The 18,400-nt window shown below is 40.5% G+C and overlaps 1 protein-coding gene across 1 annotated transcript in view; it reads left to right on the top strand.

The window, feature by feature from the left end:
• LOC134356812 (ataxin-7) overlaps positions 1 to 18,400 on the top strand; it is a 145,132-nt gene that overhangs the window by 113,634 nt on the left and 13,098 nt on the right. The window contains exons 4-9 of the mRNA XM_063067970.1: positions 149 to 389; positions 7,110 to 7,381; positions 8,178 to 8,260; positions 8,752 to 9,017; positions 17,199 to 17,391; positions 17,616 to 17,737. Coding sequence (XP_062924040.1) covers positions 149 to 389; positions 7,110 to 7,381; positions 8,178 to 8,260; positions 8,752 to 9,017; positions 17,199 to 17,391; positions 17,616 to 17,737 — 1,177 coding nt within the window. The remainder of the gene's footprint in view (positions 1 to 148; positions 390 to 7,109; positions 7,382 to 8,177; positions 8,261 to 8,751; positions 9,018 to 17,198; positions 17,392 to 17,615; positions 17,738 to 18,400) is intronic.

Here is an 18,400-nt window from a genome sequence, read left to right as displayed (position 1 = left end):
TGCCATAATTAACTCGATGTTTCTGCGGTATTTTACTATTACATAAAAAGCATTAGAATTCAAAGAGTTTGAGGCTTCGTGAAAAATAATAACCTTTTGAAATTCATATTGATTGTTAACACTGAATTGTTTAATTTTCTCTCAACAGAAAGAAGACACAGTACATCAAGCAAACCACCTGTAACTCCTCCGTCTTCTACGTATTCTTACCCTTCCACGCTCTCAAAGAGCAGAAGTGTTAGTGATTGTGGGAATAGTCGCTCTTCTGGTGGCAACTGCGCTTCATCCAGCTCCAAGATACAAAAATCTCCCAAAGATAAACTTCACATTGGTGGTATGAACAGACCATTTTACATGGTTCATCATGGCAGGATGCACCATGAGAAAAGGTTAGTGTGTACATGTAATGCCTATCCTGAAGAAGTTTAAATCTTCCCTTATGCCTACCCTGAAGAAATATACATCTTCCCTTGTTTGTGATTTGATTACTAACTGCAAAGTTTCTTCCTGGGACTCTTACCCTGAAGAAGCTTAAATCTTTCCTTGGGTCTCGGCCTGAAATGTTGACTGTATTTTCTTCCGTAGATGTTTCCTGGCCTGCTGAGTTCCTCCAGCATTTTGTGCATGTTGCTTGTGTAACACTCGCTTTGCCTAGTGTTACGATCTCAGGGTGATAACCCCCTGCCCAACCAAACCTTTGAACTCTCGTTTGGGTGAATGCTGTGCGATGTGTCCCCTGTTTCAAATCAGTAACCCGTAATGACAAGCTGTACACAGGATGCAGTGTTAAGATTTTATAACTCTTACTTGAACTATGGGATTAGAAGAGAACCAAAATATAAAATAAAAAAGTGCCAAGAATAATAATTAGACAGTTTGTGCACAAATAACTTATTGGAACTCACACAATATATTAGATTAGATTAGATTATGAGGACACGCAGTCCTTTTTTATTGTCATTTAGTAATGCATGCATTAAGAATGATACAATTCAGTCCACCATTCGATTTCCTCCGAACTCTGCGGGTCCCGCTCTAGGTCTGCTGCTCTAGCCAGCTCATGGCATCTCTTCGTGTGCATCTTCTCTCTTCATCCCCATGGCGCGTTCTGACCAAATCCCGGTGCAAACAACAGCTTTCAGATACACAAGAAAGAATAACATCTGTTCCAATTGGTTAGCAAATGACTACAAGTCCCGTTATCACTACTTATAACCCAAGCATGCTGCTACAGAGAACCCCTTACATCAGCAGTTAAAGTTACAGAGAAGCCATTTTATTAGCCTTAGCAAGTAACATGAAAGAAGAACCCCTTACACTTGCATTTCCTGCATCTGCAGATTTTGTCTTGGTAGTGTGTACGCTGTTTTTTTGCTGTTCACAAATTACTCCTACTGCAAAGTTTTCTCAACATGTGTTGATTTTCAGCACCTCTGTTTTCAGATATCTTAACTCAACTTATGAATTTGATTATCTATGTCCTTTATAGCGAAGGTTTACTACTAAGCAGAGTAACCATTACAAAATTAACCTTGAACTAGTTTGTGTTAATATATTGGATATGTTGCAAAATTGGCTTTGTTATAGAAGACCGAGGGTAGATGTAGAAGGGCTTTTTTTCTGATTGGAGATCAGTGACCAGTGGTGTTCCACGAGAATCAATGCCTGCCTGAACCTCTGTTTTTATATTATATATCTAGTAATTAAAATATACTTGGTCTGAGTAATAAATTTGTAGATTACATGGAAATTGGTAGAGTTGCTGATAGCGAGGGAGGTTGTCAAAAAGCTGCAGTAGGGAAGTTGGACAGGCAAGTGGCAGAGTTTAATCTGGGCAAGTGCATTTTGAGAGGTCAAATTCAGGAGGAAAGTATGCAGTAGATGGTAGGACCCTTAAGAGCATTGATGTGCAAGTCCATAGCTCCCTGAAGATGGCAAAACAGTTGGTTAGAGTGAAAAGAAAGTGTATGGCAGGTTTGGCTTGATCAGTGAGGTACTCAGTATAAAAGTTGAAAGTTTTGTTGCAGCTGTATATTACTTCAGTAGGCCACATTTGGAGTAGTGTATGCAAGTCCAATCATCTAGGACGGGTCGGCAACCTTTTTGCCTCTGTGGACTGGTTTGCGTATTAATGAGCCAGATAAATGCCATAAAAAAACTTGAAATATGGGAATTATCCATTTAAATACATCTAGTTATGTTTTGCCTCAAATTAATGAATAACACATGCTAGAAAATCATTTGTGCTTAAGGTTGCCTACCCCTTATCTAGGATGTGGGAACTTTGGAGAGGGTGAAGAAGAGGAAGAACTTCAAGGGCAGTTTGAGCAAACTTGGACCAGTTTCTCTGAAGTGTTGAAGGCAAAAGGGCAATGATATAAGTATATGAAATTATGAGAGGCATAAATAGGGGAAGGTGAACACCCATTTCCTCCAAGGTGGATATATCATATAACAGACTGTCTAGGTTTAAGGTGAGGAGTGGACATTTAAAGGAGATGTGTCAGGAAAGTAAGATAGATGCCTGAAGCATGCTGCCAGAAGAGGTGTTAGCAGCAGACACAGTATCAATGTTTAAGAGGTATTCATGCAGACACATAAACAGACAGGTGAGCCAAAGAGCCTGTTTCTGTGCTGTACTTTTCTATGTTCATGCTATTGTCCAAAACCTTTTAATAAAATAATTGTATAGGGGTTCTAAATAAACATTCAGATTCCATAATCCACCTGAAAATTGTGTCACAGTAGCATAGCAGTTAGTGCGAAGCTATTGACAGCTCGGGGCACCAGAATTCTGAGTTCAATTCCGGCGCCCCTGATAGGAGATTGTATGTCCTCCCTCTGGAACGTGTGGATTTCCTCCCACAGTCCAAAGTCGTACCGGTTAATTGGTCATTGTGAAACTGTGCCATGAGGCCAGGATGTGGGTGAAGGACAGGAAGGGCCAATTCCACGCTGTATCACAAACTCATTAACTCAGAATTACTAAATAGTAATAATTATGGGTAAACTCTTTAACTTCTATGTCATATTTTAATAATCTGATATTTCTTCTCTTGCACTAATTTCTGCTTCTCATAACCTATAAAGCACCGAAACAGCTGTGCTGACTATGTAGTCTACATTTGTTTTATTCTCCCCACATTCATATTAACAAGCCTCCACGTTCTACTGCTCACCTGCACGTTCACATTAACAAGCCTCCACATTCTACTGCACACCTGCACGTTCACATTAACAAGCCTCCACGTTCTGCTGCTCACCTGCACGTTCACATTAACAAGCCTCCACGTCCTCCTGCTCACCTGCTCGTTCACATTAACAAGCCTCCACGTTCTGCTGCTCACCTGCATGTTCTGCTGCTCACCTGCACGTTCACATTAACAAGCCTCCACGTCCTCCTGCTCACCTGCTCGTTCACATTAACAAGCCTCCACGTCCTCCTGCTCACCTGCTCGTTCACATTAACAAGCCTCCACGTTCTGCTGCTCACCTGCACGTTCACATTAACAAGCCTCCACATCCTGCTGCTCACCTGCACATTCACATTAACAAGCCTCCACGTTCTACTGCTCACCTGCACGTTCACATCAACAAGCCTCCACGTTCTACTGCTCACCTGCACGTTCACATCAACAAGCCTCCACGTTCTACTGCTCACCTGCACATTCACATCAACAAGCCGCCACGTTCTACTGCTCACCTGCACGTTCACATTAACAAGCCTCCACGTTCTACTGCTCACCTGCACGTTCACATTAACAAGCCTCCACGTTCTACTGCTCACCTGCACATTCACATCAACAAGCCGCCACGTTCTACTGCTCACCTGCACGTTCACATCAACAAGCCTCCACGTTCTACTGCTCACCTGCACGTTCACATTAACAAGACTCCACGTCCTCCTGCTCACCTGCACGTTCACATCAACAAGCCTCCACGTTCTACTGCTCACCTGCACATTCACATCAACAAGCCGCCACGTTCTACTGCTCACCTGCACGTTCACATCAACAAGCCTCCACGTCCTCCTGCTCACCTGCACGTTCACATTAACAAGACTCCACGTCCTACTGCTCACCTGCACGTTCACATTAACAAGACGCCACGTCCTACTGCTCACCTGCACGTTCACATTAACAAGACGCCACGTCCTACTGCTCACCTGCATGTTCACATTAACAAGACTCCACGTCCTACTGCTCGCCTGCACGTTCGCATTAACAAGACTCCACGTCCTACTGCTCACCGGCACGTTCGCATTAACAAGACTCCACGTCCTACTGCTCACCTGCACGTTCGCATTAACAAGACTCCATATTCTACTGCTCACCTGCACGTTCACATTAACAAGACTCCATATTCTACTGCTCACCTGCACGTTCAAGGTGATTCACAAAGGCGTTCACCCATCAGCTTGCGCATCTTTGAAACGTGGGAGGAAAGTAAAGAAAAAGAGAGCATCCAACAAAGCAAAAATTAGAGTGAAGATAAAGGATTGGGAAGCTTTTAAAAACCCACAGAGAACAACTAAAAAATTCATTAGGAGGGAGAAGATGAAATATGAAAACAAGCTCACAAACAATATCAACGTGGATAGTGAAAACATTTTCAAGTCTGTAAAAAAAATAGAGAGATGAGAGTGGATATAGGACTGCTAGAAAATAAGGCCAGAGAAACAATAATGGGGGATAAGGGGATGGCAGATGAACTAAATGACTATTTTGCATCAGTCTTCACTGTGGAAGACACTAGCAGTGTACTAGAGGTTGAAGGATATGAGGGAAGAGAAGTGAATGCAGTTACTATTACAAGGGAGAAGGTGCTCAAAAAGCTGAAAGACCTAAGGGTATGTAAGTCACCCAGGCCAGATGAACTGCATCCTAGTGATCTGAAAGAGGTAGTAGTAGAGATTGTGGAGGCATTAGTAATGATCTTTCAAAACTCATTGGACTCTGGCATGGTTCCAGAGGAATGAAAAATTGCAAATGTCACTCCACTCTTTAAGAAAGGAGGAAGCAGCAGAAAGGAAATTATAGACCAGTTACCCTGACCTCAGTGGTTGGGAAGATGTTGGAGTCTATTGTTAAGGTTGAGGTGTACTTGATGATGCACGACAAGATAGGACAAGGTCAGCATGGTTTCCTTAAGGGAAAATCTTGCATGACAACCCTGTTGAAATTCTTTGAGGAGATTACAAGTAGGATAGACAAAGGGGATGCAGTGGCTGTTGTATATTTAGACTTCCAGAAGGCCTTTGACAAGGTACCACACATGAGGCTGTTTACCATGTTACTGACATGGTTAGAACATTGGCTGATTGGTAGGAGGCAGCAAGTGGGAATAAAAGGATCCTTTTCTGGTTGGCTGCCAGTGACCAGTGGTGTTCTGAAGGGGTCGGTGTTGGGATTACTTTTTTAATCCTGTGTATCAATAATTTAGATGATAGAATAGATGGCTTTGTTGCCAAGTTTGCAGATGATACAAAGATTGGTGGAGGGGCAGGTAGTATTAAGGAAACAGGTAGGCTGCAGAAGGACTTAGACAGATTAGGAGAATGGGCAAATGAAATACAATGTTGGAAAATGCATGGTCTTGCACTTTGGTAGAAGAAATAAATCTGCAGACTATTTTCTAAGTAGGGAGAAAATCCAAAAATCTGAGATGCAAGGGGACTTGGGAGGCCTTGTGCAGAACACCCTGAAGGTTAACTTGCAGGTAGAGTCGGTGGTGAGGAAGGCAAATGCAATGTTAGCATTCATTTTAAGAGGTCTAGAATACAAGAGCAGGGATGTGATGCTGAGGCTTTATAAGGCAATGGTGAGGCTTCACCTTGAGTATTGTGAACAGTTTGGGGCTCCTCATCTAAGAAAAGATGTGCTGGCATTGGAGAGAGTCCAGAGGAGCTTCACAAGGATGATTTCAGGAATGAAAGGGTGACACAGGTATAGCTCCCCAGCCAACCTCAGGGTCTAGACAACAGCGAGCCGAGTGACCCTGAGGGTGGCCGGGGGGCTACACAGGGAACGTTTGATAGCTCTAGGTCTGTACTCATTGGAATTTAGAAAGGTGAGGGGGAATTCTTAATGAAATTTTTCGAATGTTGAAAGGCCTAGACATGGTAGGTGTCGAAAAGATGTTACCTGTAGTGGGGAAGTCGAGGACAAGAGGGCACAGCCTCAGGATAGAGAGATATCCATTTAAAACAGATGCGGAGAAATTCCTTTAGCCAGGAGGTGGTGAACTTGTGGAATTTATTACCACAGGCAGCTGTGGAAGCCAGGTCATTGGGTATATTTAAGGCAGAGCTTGATAGGTTCTCGATTGGACACACATCAAAGGTTATGGGGATAAGGCCAGGGAGTGGGGATGAGGAGGGGAAAAGAAGGATCAGCAATGATTGAATGGCAGAGTGAAGTCAATGGGCCAAATGGCCTAATTTTGCTCCTATGTTTTATGGTCTTACGGTCTTACTCAGGTGAAACCTACATGGTCAGCACAGACAGCACCACCAGAAGTCGTGATTGAATCTGGCTTCTTGGAGCTCTGAGGCAGTAGCTCTGCTGGTTGTGCTATCATGACCATGTGTCCTCGCTCTGCCTGTTTCCTGTAACTGAATGCAAATCTGGTTTCTCCTTGATTGAGCGCAGAGATTGGCAGGGGAATCCTCAGGTTAACCAAAGTTAGCATTGGTATCCTGAGGATAGTCTCCTACTGTACTGTTGGCTAACCAAGATTGTCCAAGATATCAGTTGAAATAGAAGATACTAGCACTGGAAGTTAAGGGAATGGTTATTTAAAAAGTACCACATTTGTACTCCTAATCTATTTGGAATAAGTCATGCACATGGCAATTTACTGAAAATGATATGAATGAACAATTGAAGGTATTAAGCTGTTTCCTGACCCAGGCACAAAGTTCTTCTGGCAAGGATTAAGGAATTAGGAATAAGAAAGTTTAAGAAAATTCTGGATTGATCTTTGTATGAATTTAATTCCAACCAAAAGTGTCAATAGAGAAGCAAGTTATTTTATGTTTTAGTTTAACACCAAATGTGTAAAATATGATGTTTCCAGCTTTTTAAAAAGAAAATCATTATATTCTGCAGCATGACTTCTTTGGTTAAACCAGACAAGTTGCATCCTAATGTGAAGATCGATGGCACATCAGTGAAAATGATGCCTGTTCCCATTAATTCTGCCACTGTGAGTGCTTCAATAAAAACTGGCCTTAATAGTCCTACAATACCAAAGGCACCCCTGCCCTCCACTGGACAGATACCCAATGGTAAAAATCTTCTGTCAACTCCTTCATCCTCAGAAAAGAAACTTGAAGATGGTAAAAATATCAAGAAACCCTCTTCTCATAAGAGGCTGTCAGGTGAGTCTGAATAGTCATTCATAGTACAATGGAACTTCTGTAACTTTTAGAGATAAAAAGAGAAGCTTTTTAAAGCATTATTTCATTAGGGGAATGACAGTGCAGTAGTTAACTGAATGGAACTCAGTTTTGTGATTCATGGATTCCCACCATGGCAGCTGGGGAATTTGTGATCATGTAAATATATATGGGGTAAACAAAAAGGTTTATTCCCTGTGGTGGTTACCATGAAACAACCATCACAGCAAATCTCATTTGGGTGTCTTGTATCCTTCAGGGAAAGAAATACTTCTCCTCATCTGTCTGAATGTTTAATTGCAGTTTGAGCTAATGTAGCTGGTTGTTCCAGTTAACCATTGTCAAGATTATTTAGTTTTGGGTGCTTTGATTAGTTCATAGTCACCTATCATTTTAAACGTAACATCTGACCCAGTTCTTCTGCACATTACCTAGTTAAATAGTGATATCCACATTTCCTTCATATGCAAGGTTGTTGAAATTTGCATATTATTTTGTTTTTCTAACTTGATTGTAGGTGACAAAAAACCCTCATTAACATGAAGCACAACTGTAATAGATGTGATGGACAGAGTAACCAGAGGTTTCTATTTAAATGTACAAGATATAATAGTTTTGGTGAGAAGGAACAACAAAGCATAAGAAAAAGAAAGATGTTCATTTGAGTCTTCATGTCTGATTGACAGCAGAATTTTGGCACTTTTCCCCCATTAAAACAAAACAGAAAATCAGTATATTCTGTACAATCCATTCAATTTATTCCATTGCTTTATTACAGAGCGGGAGTTTGACCCAAACAGACACTGTGGTGTTGTTGATCTTGAAACCAAGAAACCATGTACAAGGTCTTTGACGTGCAAGGTAGGTTACTGTTGCGCTTTGTCACTTTTATAAAAAAAATAATGGCTTGCTTGCTGCCACTGTTGTGAGAAGAGGATTATTTTGTCAGTTGTTTTACATAACTTGTTCTGTAGAATTGTTCCTAGTTTGCAAGCAAATTTTCATAGTCTGCTAATTGATTTTCAAGTTAATGGTTGAGCTCTGGCTAGGAACACGAAGACAAGAATTGACAAAGTGACACAATTTCAAACACAAAACTCAATTCTGCCCTTTCTTCCCTGAATTGTACTGAGTGTTTTTATCTTAATTTTACACCGCTATACTTGCTTGTTATCTGTCATCTGATTTCTAATAAATGCTAAATGTATTATTCAAAATGTAATCAAACTAATATAGTCTATATATCATCTGTACAAGTCTGTATAATATAGGCATTTGAAGTTATTTATGGAAAGGTAAATATAAATGTTAAGGTTAATATTTAGAAATTTATATATTTTTTTTCTTTTCAGACACATTCCTTGAGCCAACGGAGAGCAGTATTAGGTCGTAGGAAACATTTTGACCTATTGTTGGCTGAGCACAAAAACAAACCCAGGGAAAAAGAATCGCATAGAATCTCTGAACATCATCACCAGACACCCCTTCTCAGGGAATCGCATCCCTCGCCATCTAAACCTTCCCAGGAATTGCATCAGAATTCCCATGGAAATATTGCATCGGATGTAAAACAGATGGTGTCTGGAAAAACCAAATTTAACAATTCAAGTCTTCCAAGGTATGGTAAACTTGAACGGATAATGAAGCTTAAAAATGTATATGATGCAAAGTATGCACTAAACCTGATGGAGAGTATTAGTATTTTGTGTAAAATTAATCAGGCAAATAAAAATTAGTGGAGATTCTGAGTGTACATAGAACCAACTGAAGCTCATAGAATTGTAGAACATTGCAGCTCAGAATGGCCCTTTGGTCCATCTAGTCCATGCTGAACCATTAATTTGCTTAGTTCCATCAACCTGCATCTGGACCATTGCCCTCCCAACCATGCACCTATTCAAATTTTTCTTAAATATTGAAATCGAATTTGCATCCACTACTTGCGCAGGCAGCTTGTTCCACATGCTGACCACCCTCTGAAAAGTTTCCCCTCATGGTCAATTTAATTATTTCACCTTTCACCTTTCACCCTTCACCCATGTCCTCTAGTTATGGTCTCAGCAAACCTCAATGGAAAAAGCCTGCTTACATTTAACCCATCTGTACCCCTCATTATTTTGTATTCCTCTATCAAATCTCCCCTCAATCTTCTATGTTCCAAGGAATAAAGTCCTTATAAATTTTCCTTCAATCTTATTGACATCTTTCCTGTAGATAGGTGACCAAAACTGCACACGGTATGCCAAATTAGGCCTTACCAACATCTTACACAATTTCAACATAACATTCCAACTCCTGTGCTTAATACGTTGATTTATGAAGGGCAATGCCAAAAGCTTTCTTTAAGACCCTATCTGTCTATAATGCCACTTTCAATGAGTTGTGTACCTGTGTTCCAGATCCCTTTGTTCTACAGCACTTGTTGGTGCCCTACCATTCACTGTGCAAGACCTACCTTTTGGTTCTCCCAAAGTGCAACACCTCACCTCACACTTGTCTGCGTTAAATCCACCTGCAATTTTTAAGCTAATTTTTCTAGTTGGTCCAGATCCCGCTGCAAGTTTTCATAGTATTCTTCGCTGTCCACTGCACCCCCAGTCTAGGTGTCATCCAGAAATTTACTGATCCAGTTAACCACATTATCATCCAGCTCATTGATATAGATGACAAACAACAACAGATCCAGCACCGATCCCTATGGTACACCACTTGTCACAGGCCTCCAGTCAGAGAGGCAACCATCTACAACCACTCCCTTGCTTCTCCCATGAAGCCAATGTTAATCCAATTTGCTACCTCATCTTGAATGTAGAGCGACTGAATCTTTTTGACCAACATCCCATGCAGGACATTCAAAGGCCTTGTTAAAGTCCACATAGACAACATTCATTGTCTTGCTTTCATCAACTTTCGTGGTAATTTGCTCGAAAAAGTCTTAAGATTGGTTAGACACGATCTACTACGCACAAAGCCATGTTGACTATCCCTAATCAGTCCCCCTCTATCGAAATACTTGTATATCCAGTCCCTTAGAATACCTTCCAATAACTTACCCACTACTGATATCAAGCTCACCAGCCTATAATTTTCTGGCTTAATCTTAGGGCCTTTCTTAAACAGTGGAACAACGTTAGCTATCATTCAATCCTCCAGCACCCTACCCATGGCTAAGATTGTTTTAAATATCTCTGCTAGGGCCCCTGCAGTTTCTACACTAACCTCCCACAGGGCATGAGTGAATATTTTGTCAGGTTGGGGATTTATCCACCCTAATTTGCCTTGAGACTGCAAACACCACCTCCTCTGCAATCTGTATATGGTCCATGACCTTGCTGCTACTTTGCCTCACTTCGGCAGACTCTCTGTCTGTCTCTGTCTCCAGGGTAAATACAAATGCAAAAAACTCATACAAGATCTCCCCCATCTCTTGGCGCCATGCCCAGATTACCACTGTAATCTTCCTGGTGACCCATTTTGCCCCTCGCTATCCTTTTGCTCTTGATATATCTGTAAAACTCCTTAGGATTTTTGTTCACTTTGTCTGCTAGAGCAACCTCATGCCACCTTTTAGCCCTCCTGATTTCCTCCTTAGGAGTTCTCTTGAATTTCTTATATTCCTCAAGTGTTAATTGTTCCTACCTTCCAATACTATTATCATCATCCTATTCTTAACCAGGGCCTCAATATCTCTCAAAAACCAAAGTTCCCTAAACCTGTTATCCTTGCCTTTTTTTCTGATGATAACATACCAACTCTGTCTCTCAAAATTTCACTTTTGAAGGCTTCCCACTTACCGAGTATGCTTTTGCCAGATAACCTGTCCCAATCCAAACTTGCCAGATCCTTTCTGATACCATAAAAATTGTCCCTTCTCCAATTTAGAATCTCAACCCAAGTTCCAGACCTATCCTTCTCCATAATTATCTTCAAGCAAATGACATTATGATCATAAGATGCAAAGTGTTTCCCTACAGAATCTTCTGTCACCTGCTCTGTCTCATTCTCCAATAAGAGATCTAGTATTGCACTCTCTCTCTCATGGAGACTTCCATGTGCTGTTTAAGAATACTTATCTGAAGACGTTTGACAAACCTTTTACCATTTAGCCCTATTACAGTAGTCAATATGTGGAAAGTTAAAATCACCTGCTATTTCCACTTAATGTTTCATGCAACAGTCTGTGATCTCTCTATAAATTTGCTCCTCTAAATCCTGCAGACTGTTAAATAGTTGATAATATAGTTTCGTTCCTGTTAATGTGGCCATTCCTTTTTTATTTCTCTATTTTACCCATAAAGCCTCAGTAGGCGAGCTGCCAGTCCTGCTGTTTCTGTGCCCAGGTCTCACTAATAGCCACAATGTTGTAATTCCACATGCTGATCCATGTCTAAAGCTCATCTGACTTTCCTACAATACTTCTTGCATTAGTCCCACCATGTTCAAATTTTTGATTCCTGACTTTCTATTTAGGCTTGATAACATTTTTCTCCACAACCACTCGACTTCCTGTTCTGGCACCCTGGTTCCCACCTTCTTGCAGCTCTAGTTCAAACCACCTCCAGGTGCAGCACCCTGCCATTGGATTTCACTTTTGCAAGCCACTGAAACTTGCATTCATCTAAATTAGCCCAGCATTCTGGGTTAGGCTACACAAATCTGTCATTGATTGTTTTGGAGTCTCGAGGAATTGAAGATCAGTTTTCTAATTACAACCGGGAGCCCTGCTGAAAATCACGAGTATAAGAAATAAAAATGGATTTTTAAAATGTTTTTCAAATACTTTTAACAGGTAACTTGCAGTTTGAGGAATAAGAAAATTTGAGTTCCACATGTATTTTTGAGGTTGGAGGTCTAGGTAGTTTTCTTGTGCATCCTGAATTTATCCTTTTGAGAAAAATCTGGTCAAGGGTTATAATGCCCCATAACAGAGACCTCTGCTACAAAGTTCATGTAGTCTTTTTAAAAAAAGCTCAAATAAATAAAATTCAAATAGTATAACATTTTATTCAAAATTATTAAAAATATGATATAAACCTACTAATTGTTGCATGCTGATATAAATCCAATACCTTACACAATTTATCCCCTAACTGCATTGGCTGATAGATACCTCTCTGTACCTGTCTGTAGTCATTCTTACAAACTAAACTTCAAGTATTGTTCAATCTCTAACTATAGATGAATTTGAACATAACTTACCTTGACGATCAGAATTTAGTAGTTATAATTTCCTGCAAGTTTGACCTGAACCCCTGTGACAATTTGATTGATGGGATATTCTCTTTAATTGAACTGTCTTTATCTAGTTTGCTTGAACTATCAAATATAGTATGATTTGGTGTCCAGCATTGGACCAACATAGCTGTTTTGATGGAGGGGACATTGAAAAATCATGAAAATTCTGAAAGCTTGTGAATGTGATTTACTTGAGTGATTTATCATCTTAAAAAGATACTTTTGAGGACAGAGCAAACATAGTGTTGTTGTCCATGTTACTTGCATAATATCATGTAACTTTTTGTGATTTTGCTATAAATCCGGAAAAAAGGCTCTATTTGTACAAGCCCTTTGTGATTTTTGTATACAGCCTAATTGAAAACTTGGGTTCTGCACTGGTTGCTCAATATATAGCCAGTTTTGCTTCACCTTGAGTTTCTGACTAGAGAGGCCAGTTGGTAAAACTGCTTGGAATGTGTCCAGGCAGAGTTAGCACACATTAGGGTTGTGTATTGTTTTCAAGTATCTTTCCTTTTAACTTTTGTCTAATGCGTTTGAATTGGTGCAATGAATGGTACTGTAGTGGTAATGTATTAACTTGTAACTGAACATTTGCAAATTGGAATGATAGTTATCCTTTATTTTGAATCTTCCATTAATGTTGCCTACCTGCTACAGATTATTTTTTTTTAAACAGTTCAACTCCACTTAAGCATTCAAAATGTTCAATTCAGGTGCCACTATAGCGTCGTGGTTACACGACACTATTTTAGCTCGGGGCATTGGAGTTCAGAGTTCCTTTCTGAAGTTATCTGTAAGGAGTTTTGTATGTCCTCCCCATCCACGTGTAGATCTACTCTGGGTGCGCCTGTTTCCTCCCACAGTCCAAAGACGTACTGGTTAGTAGATTAATTGGTCATTGTGAATTGTCCAGTGATTAGGCTGGGGCTAAATTGGTGGTGTGGCTCAAGGGGCCGGAAGGAACTATTCCACACTGTATCTCTAAATAAATAAGTAAATATTCAAGTACTTTCAGGTCTGTTCACAGATATGAAATGTCAAATGTTTAATTATGTTTCTGTCAGTTTCACCCAATTGCACTTTTGAAAATAATTGTATGGACTGTCTGACAGGATTATTTACACCTCGATTCAAACAAGAAATAGTGTCTATGATGACAGCCCCTAATGCATAGATTTGTGTTGTAGGTCAGTAGTTTAATACGTTCTTTAAAACCAGTCATGAAAAAATAATTGGCATTATATTAAGTAGATTTTGTATTGGTGCAAGTCTTCAATGATTTTGAAACAAAAGGAAAAATAATTCAAGATAATTGCTTAATGGGTCAATAGGATCATGGACTTGAGTAGTGATAAATTCGCCAATAAAGTGCATTTGCAAAATTTGGACATACAAAAGCATTGGGTTTAGAAGTGTGCACTTGCCTATAAACTGCTCATTTTGCTAAATTGTTAAATTAATAGTTTAATACTTGCATACTGGTACATCAGTTTCCCTAACACTAATCATGGATACGCTTCCAGGAAGGTGTTCGAAAGTACGGCATCATGAAATACGTTCACTTTGAACACTCAAGAATACAGGACCATATGTCAAGGACAGATCATAGGAAGTCTTCACTCAGATTTATAATTGCATACTCTCTCTGCTATAGGAGATAATAGATGTTTGTTTCTCTAAGACTGTACTTCAGCGATCCTCAACCACCGGGCCGCAAAGCATGTGCTACCGGGCCGTGAGGAAACGATATGAGTCAGCTGCATCTTTCCTCGTTCCCTGTCACGCACTGTTGAACTTGAACACAGGGTTGCCAACTGTCCCGTATTTGCCAGGACATCCTGTACATTGGGCTAAATTGGTTTGTCCCATACAGGATCGCCCTCGTTCCGTATTTCCCCTGCTAAGGTAGAGCGTTCCTCTGAAACCCTTCATGCCAAAATGGCGTAAAGCGAAGAAGCAATTACCATTAATTTTGAGCGTTCCCAGACCCAAAAAATAACCTACCAAATCTATATACTACTAAAACCTGACCCGGCAAGCCTGATTCCTTCAAATTTACTTCATGGATACTTAATGTTCATTCTGGTCACACACTCTGTCTGTTTGTCTGTTTGTGACCTCCAATTAGCGCAAACGGTGCATTAGAGCGGCACTTTTTTTTGGCTAAATCGAATTAAAATGCACTAACTTACAGAATGCAGGCAAAGTTCAGGGTTATATATTCATATAAAATTGCTTATTTGCCAACAATCAACAGGCTGCCTTTCACCCGAGACCCGATCAGCCATCATGGAAATCGGGATGCCACAGCCCGACGCATGCACACGGCCAGCCTCAGCAGCGCCTCACCATGCTCACAGAGCCGCTTCCACCTTCCATGGAGACCGCAACGCCACAGCCCAACGCACGCGCACGGCCAGACTCAGCAGCTTGGAGGCTTTGGTGTTACTGCTTCCTATCCGGCACTAGGGTAAAAATGTATGGATAGCCTAATTATGCCGCGTGGAAAGAGAAGGGGGACATTATGGTCAAGAGATGACATCAAACGTCGTCAGGAAGCAGCAGGAAGAGGGAGAGAACAATCGGATGAGGCCAGAGCCTCACGACTTCAGGATCAAAGAGTCAGGACAAAAAAGATGAGAGAAGATGAGACAGAGGAGGACAGGCATGCATGTCTCCAAAATGACAACAACAGGCACAGACTGAGGAGAGAACAAGAATCCGATCAGGCCAGGGCCGCACGACTCCAGGATCAGAGAGAAAGAACAAATGGTAGAAGAGATGAAGAGACGAAGGATGAAAGGGCTGTGCGTCTCCAGAATGACAAAAACAGGCAGAGAAGGAGGAGAGAGGAAGAGACAGAGAAGAAAAGGAAAGATCAACTCAAGAATATGCAGCACAGAATAATTATTGCGAGAGTTGCTAAAGACAACAATGGCCGCTTTCGACGACAATACCTCGACAGAGAAAGAGCAAGGCAAAATGCAGGACTCGCATGCCATCACATTTCTGCTGATGTTGGTTCGATGACCAGAGTATGCCTTCACTGTCGTGCCTTCCTATTCACTGCAGAAACCACACATTTCTGCTGTATGAAGGGACAGGTCAGGATAGGCAATTTGCAGCCTCTACCTAATGAACTCCTCAATTTGTACAGCAATGATGAACCTATTGCAAACAAGTTCAGGAAGAACATCAGACAATACAATTGCCTCTTCCAAATGACATCCTTTGGTGCCAACTAGGAATTGATGGATCCTTCTGTGATTATTCAAGGCCAAATCCATCATTACATCGGACATTTAATTCCAGATCCGACCCAGCAAGCCTGATTCCTTCAAGTTTACTTCATGGATACTTAATGTTCATTCTGGTCACATTTGTCTTGCTATACCTCTTTCTTCTTTAATAAGCTGAGTTTCTTTTTCTTTAATTTCCAAATCAAAGAGATGCCAATAGTATTCAAGAAAATTTAATGTTCATTCTGGTCACATCAGACTGCCCTACCCTTCTCTCAAAGGGTGCCTCAATGGGTCACCCCGTTGTCTAGTAACACATAAAACCTAAAATAACACGAACATATAGTAAAAGCAGGAATGATATGATAAATACACATATAAAGTAGAAATAATGTATGTACAGTGTAGTCGGGAAGATTAAGCCAAAACCGATTTGTGGAAAAAAAATCGGCACCTACTCGCATGCGCACGTCACATACTGGCATGTCACGCATGCGCACACAGGTGCCCGCGCAAGGCTTCATGGTCATCGTAGTCCTTTATGGGGTAAACACAAGTGTCCTGGGATTTGACTGCTACTTTTGTCCTTTATTTGGGAGTGAGAAAGTTGGCAATCCTAATTGTAAAAGACATGTTGAGGTGAGTTTAACCCTGCTTGAGCAGCCCCCCCCCCCCCCACCACCCAGTCGGCCAGTCCGCAAGAATATTGTCAATATTAAACCGGTCCGTGGTGCAAAAAAGATTGGGGGCCCCTGCTGTACTTGATAGATTTTTGATAGAATTTTAGAATCAGGTGTCACCTGAACTGAGTAACCTTGATCCTGTTAGAAGGCTGAAGGGGCTGTGAGTCTTGCGGATTGCTGCAAGCCATGCTCTTGAAATACAAGATCATTTAGAGGTCTGAATATATTTTTAAAAAGTGATAAACATTCAAACTTACCATTTGCTTACTGACCATAACCATAGTAGAGGGGATAGGCAAATTTCTGATGAGTTTAATATAAATATGATAAGTGATTGAATACAATAAGTAATCTTTGTGATCAATAATTAGTCATTTTCCATATTTAGTCAGACCAATGGTCCCTGTTTCTATCCCTTTTCACCCATGGTTTTGTAAACATATTCTATCTGGTAATGATTTGGCAAAGTGAGAACTTTATGCAGTGCTGTATGCCTCAAAAGTTAATGTTTGGTTTTGATGTGGGTCCTGTTACAAGCTATTTGTAATGCAAAACAAACTTGTCTTTCTTGATGTATTTGGTATAAAATTCTAGATCTTTCCAGAGACTGATCACAAGTGTTAACTTTTTTTTTTGAAGGCCTGCCAGTTCATTACAGCACAGTGGCAATACCATCACTGATACTGCAGCGGTACATGAATTTCACCCCTCACTTGTTGGACAAGACTCGGTGTCTAGGTTGTCTAGTGATGAGGGAGAATGTGAAGAGAAAGAGGAATTGGTAGAAAAACTAGACTGCCATTATTCTGGACATCACCCTCGACCAGCAGCTGTGAGTTTAGCAAATAGCAAAACGAGATATCTTGTTTTTCAATGTTAGACATTGTAAAAATAGCTGGAAAAGTTCAGTGTTGTGTCATTTAATATCAAATATTGCATATGTTTGTCTGAATTATTTCTGTCAACAAATAATATTCTGTGTAACTTGTCCAATAAATTAATCCCAATTTCTTCAATCATTCTGAATTTTTCTTCAACAATCTTGTTTTGAATTAGCTTTGCGCCTTTGGAAGCCGACACATTGGCCGAGGCTGCTTTGTGTTTGACAGACGATGGGACCACTTTCGTTGTGCATTTAGTTCCATGGTTGAAAAACATCTTAATTCACAGATGTGGAAGTAAGTACATAACAAAAAAAAGTTAAGGTTTTCCATTTTCAGACTTGTGAAAATTGTTCCACGCAAATTCAATCAGACGTTACAGAAGATGGTTAATTAATTATTTATAGATTGAGAAATGAAGTAGCTGGTTTGTACACAACAGGGTCCTGTGGACGACAATGAAAGACCACAACCAGATATTTGCTTTTATTGATGGTTTATTGATAAATATTGCTCAGGATTCCATATAACTATATAATTATATAATGCCTTTCACTTTGTAAAACTTCCCAAATTTCTTCTTAAAATCATTATCAAAATTTTACGCTAGGCCGCAAGAGGAGTTGGGGAAAGTGTTCACAAATCTGGTCCTGGAGGAGAGAAAGGTACAGACACAGTAAGGTATAGAGAAGACTTCAAAAACAGAGGATTGGGGCAGCTCAAGGGTTGGTACCACTGGTAATAAAATTGATGTACACACGGGACCAAAAATGGGTGTGTTCACATTATCTTGAAGGCTTGTTTGGCAGGGATTCACAGATGTTAGTGTTTGCATATTCTCCCCATGATTCTGTGGGTTTCCACTTGATGGGTTTGGGTTTGTTCTGCTTCCCAAGATGTGCTTGTAATTGCAATGGCCACAGAATATTACTACTTAGCAGCTATATGGGAAATTAATTA

This window comes from Mobula hypostoma, chromosome 15, assembly GCF_963921235.1.
Source record: "Mobula hypostoma chromosome 15, sMobHyp1.1, whole genome shotgun sequence".
In the NCBI taxonomy this organism is placed as follows: Eukaryota; Metazoa; Chordata; class Chondrichthyes; order Myliobatiformes; family Myliobatidae; genus Mobula; species Mobula hypostoma.
Note: the sequence above shows the minus strand (reverse complement) of the source record. Positions and strands in the feature narration are given on the sequence as shown.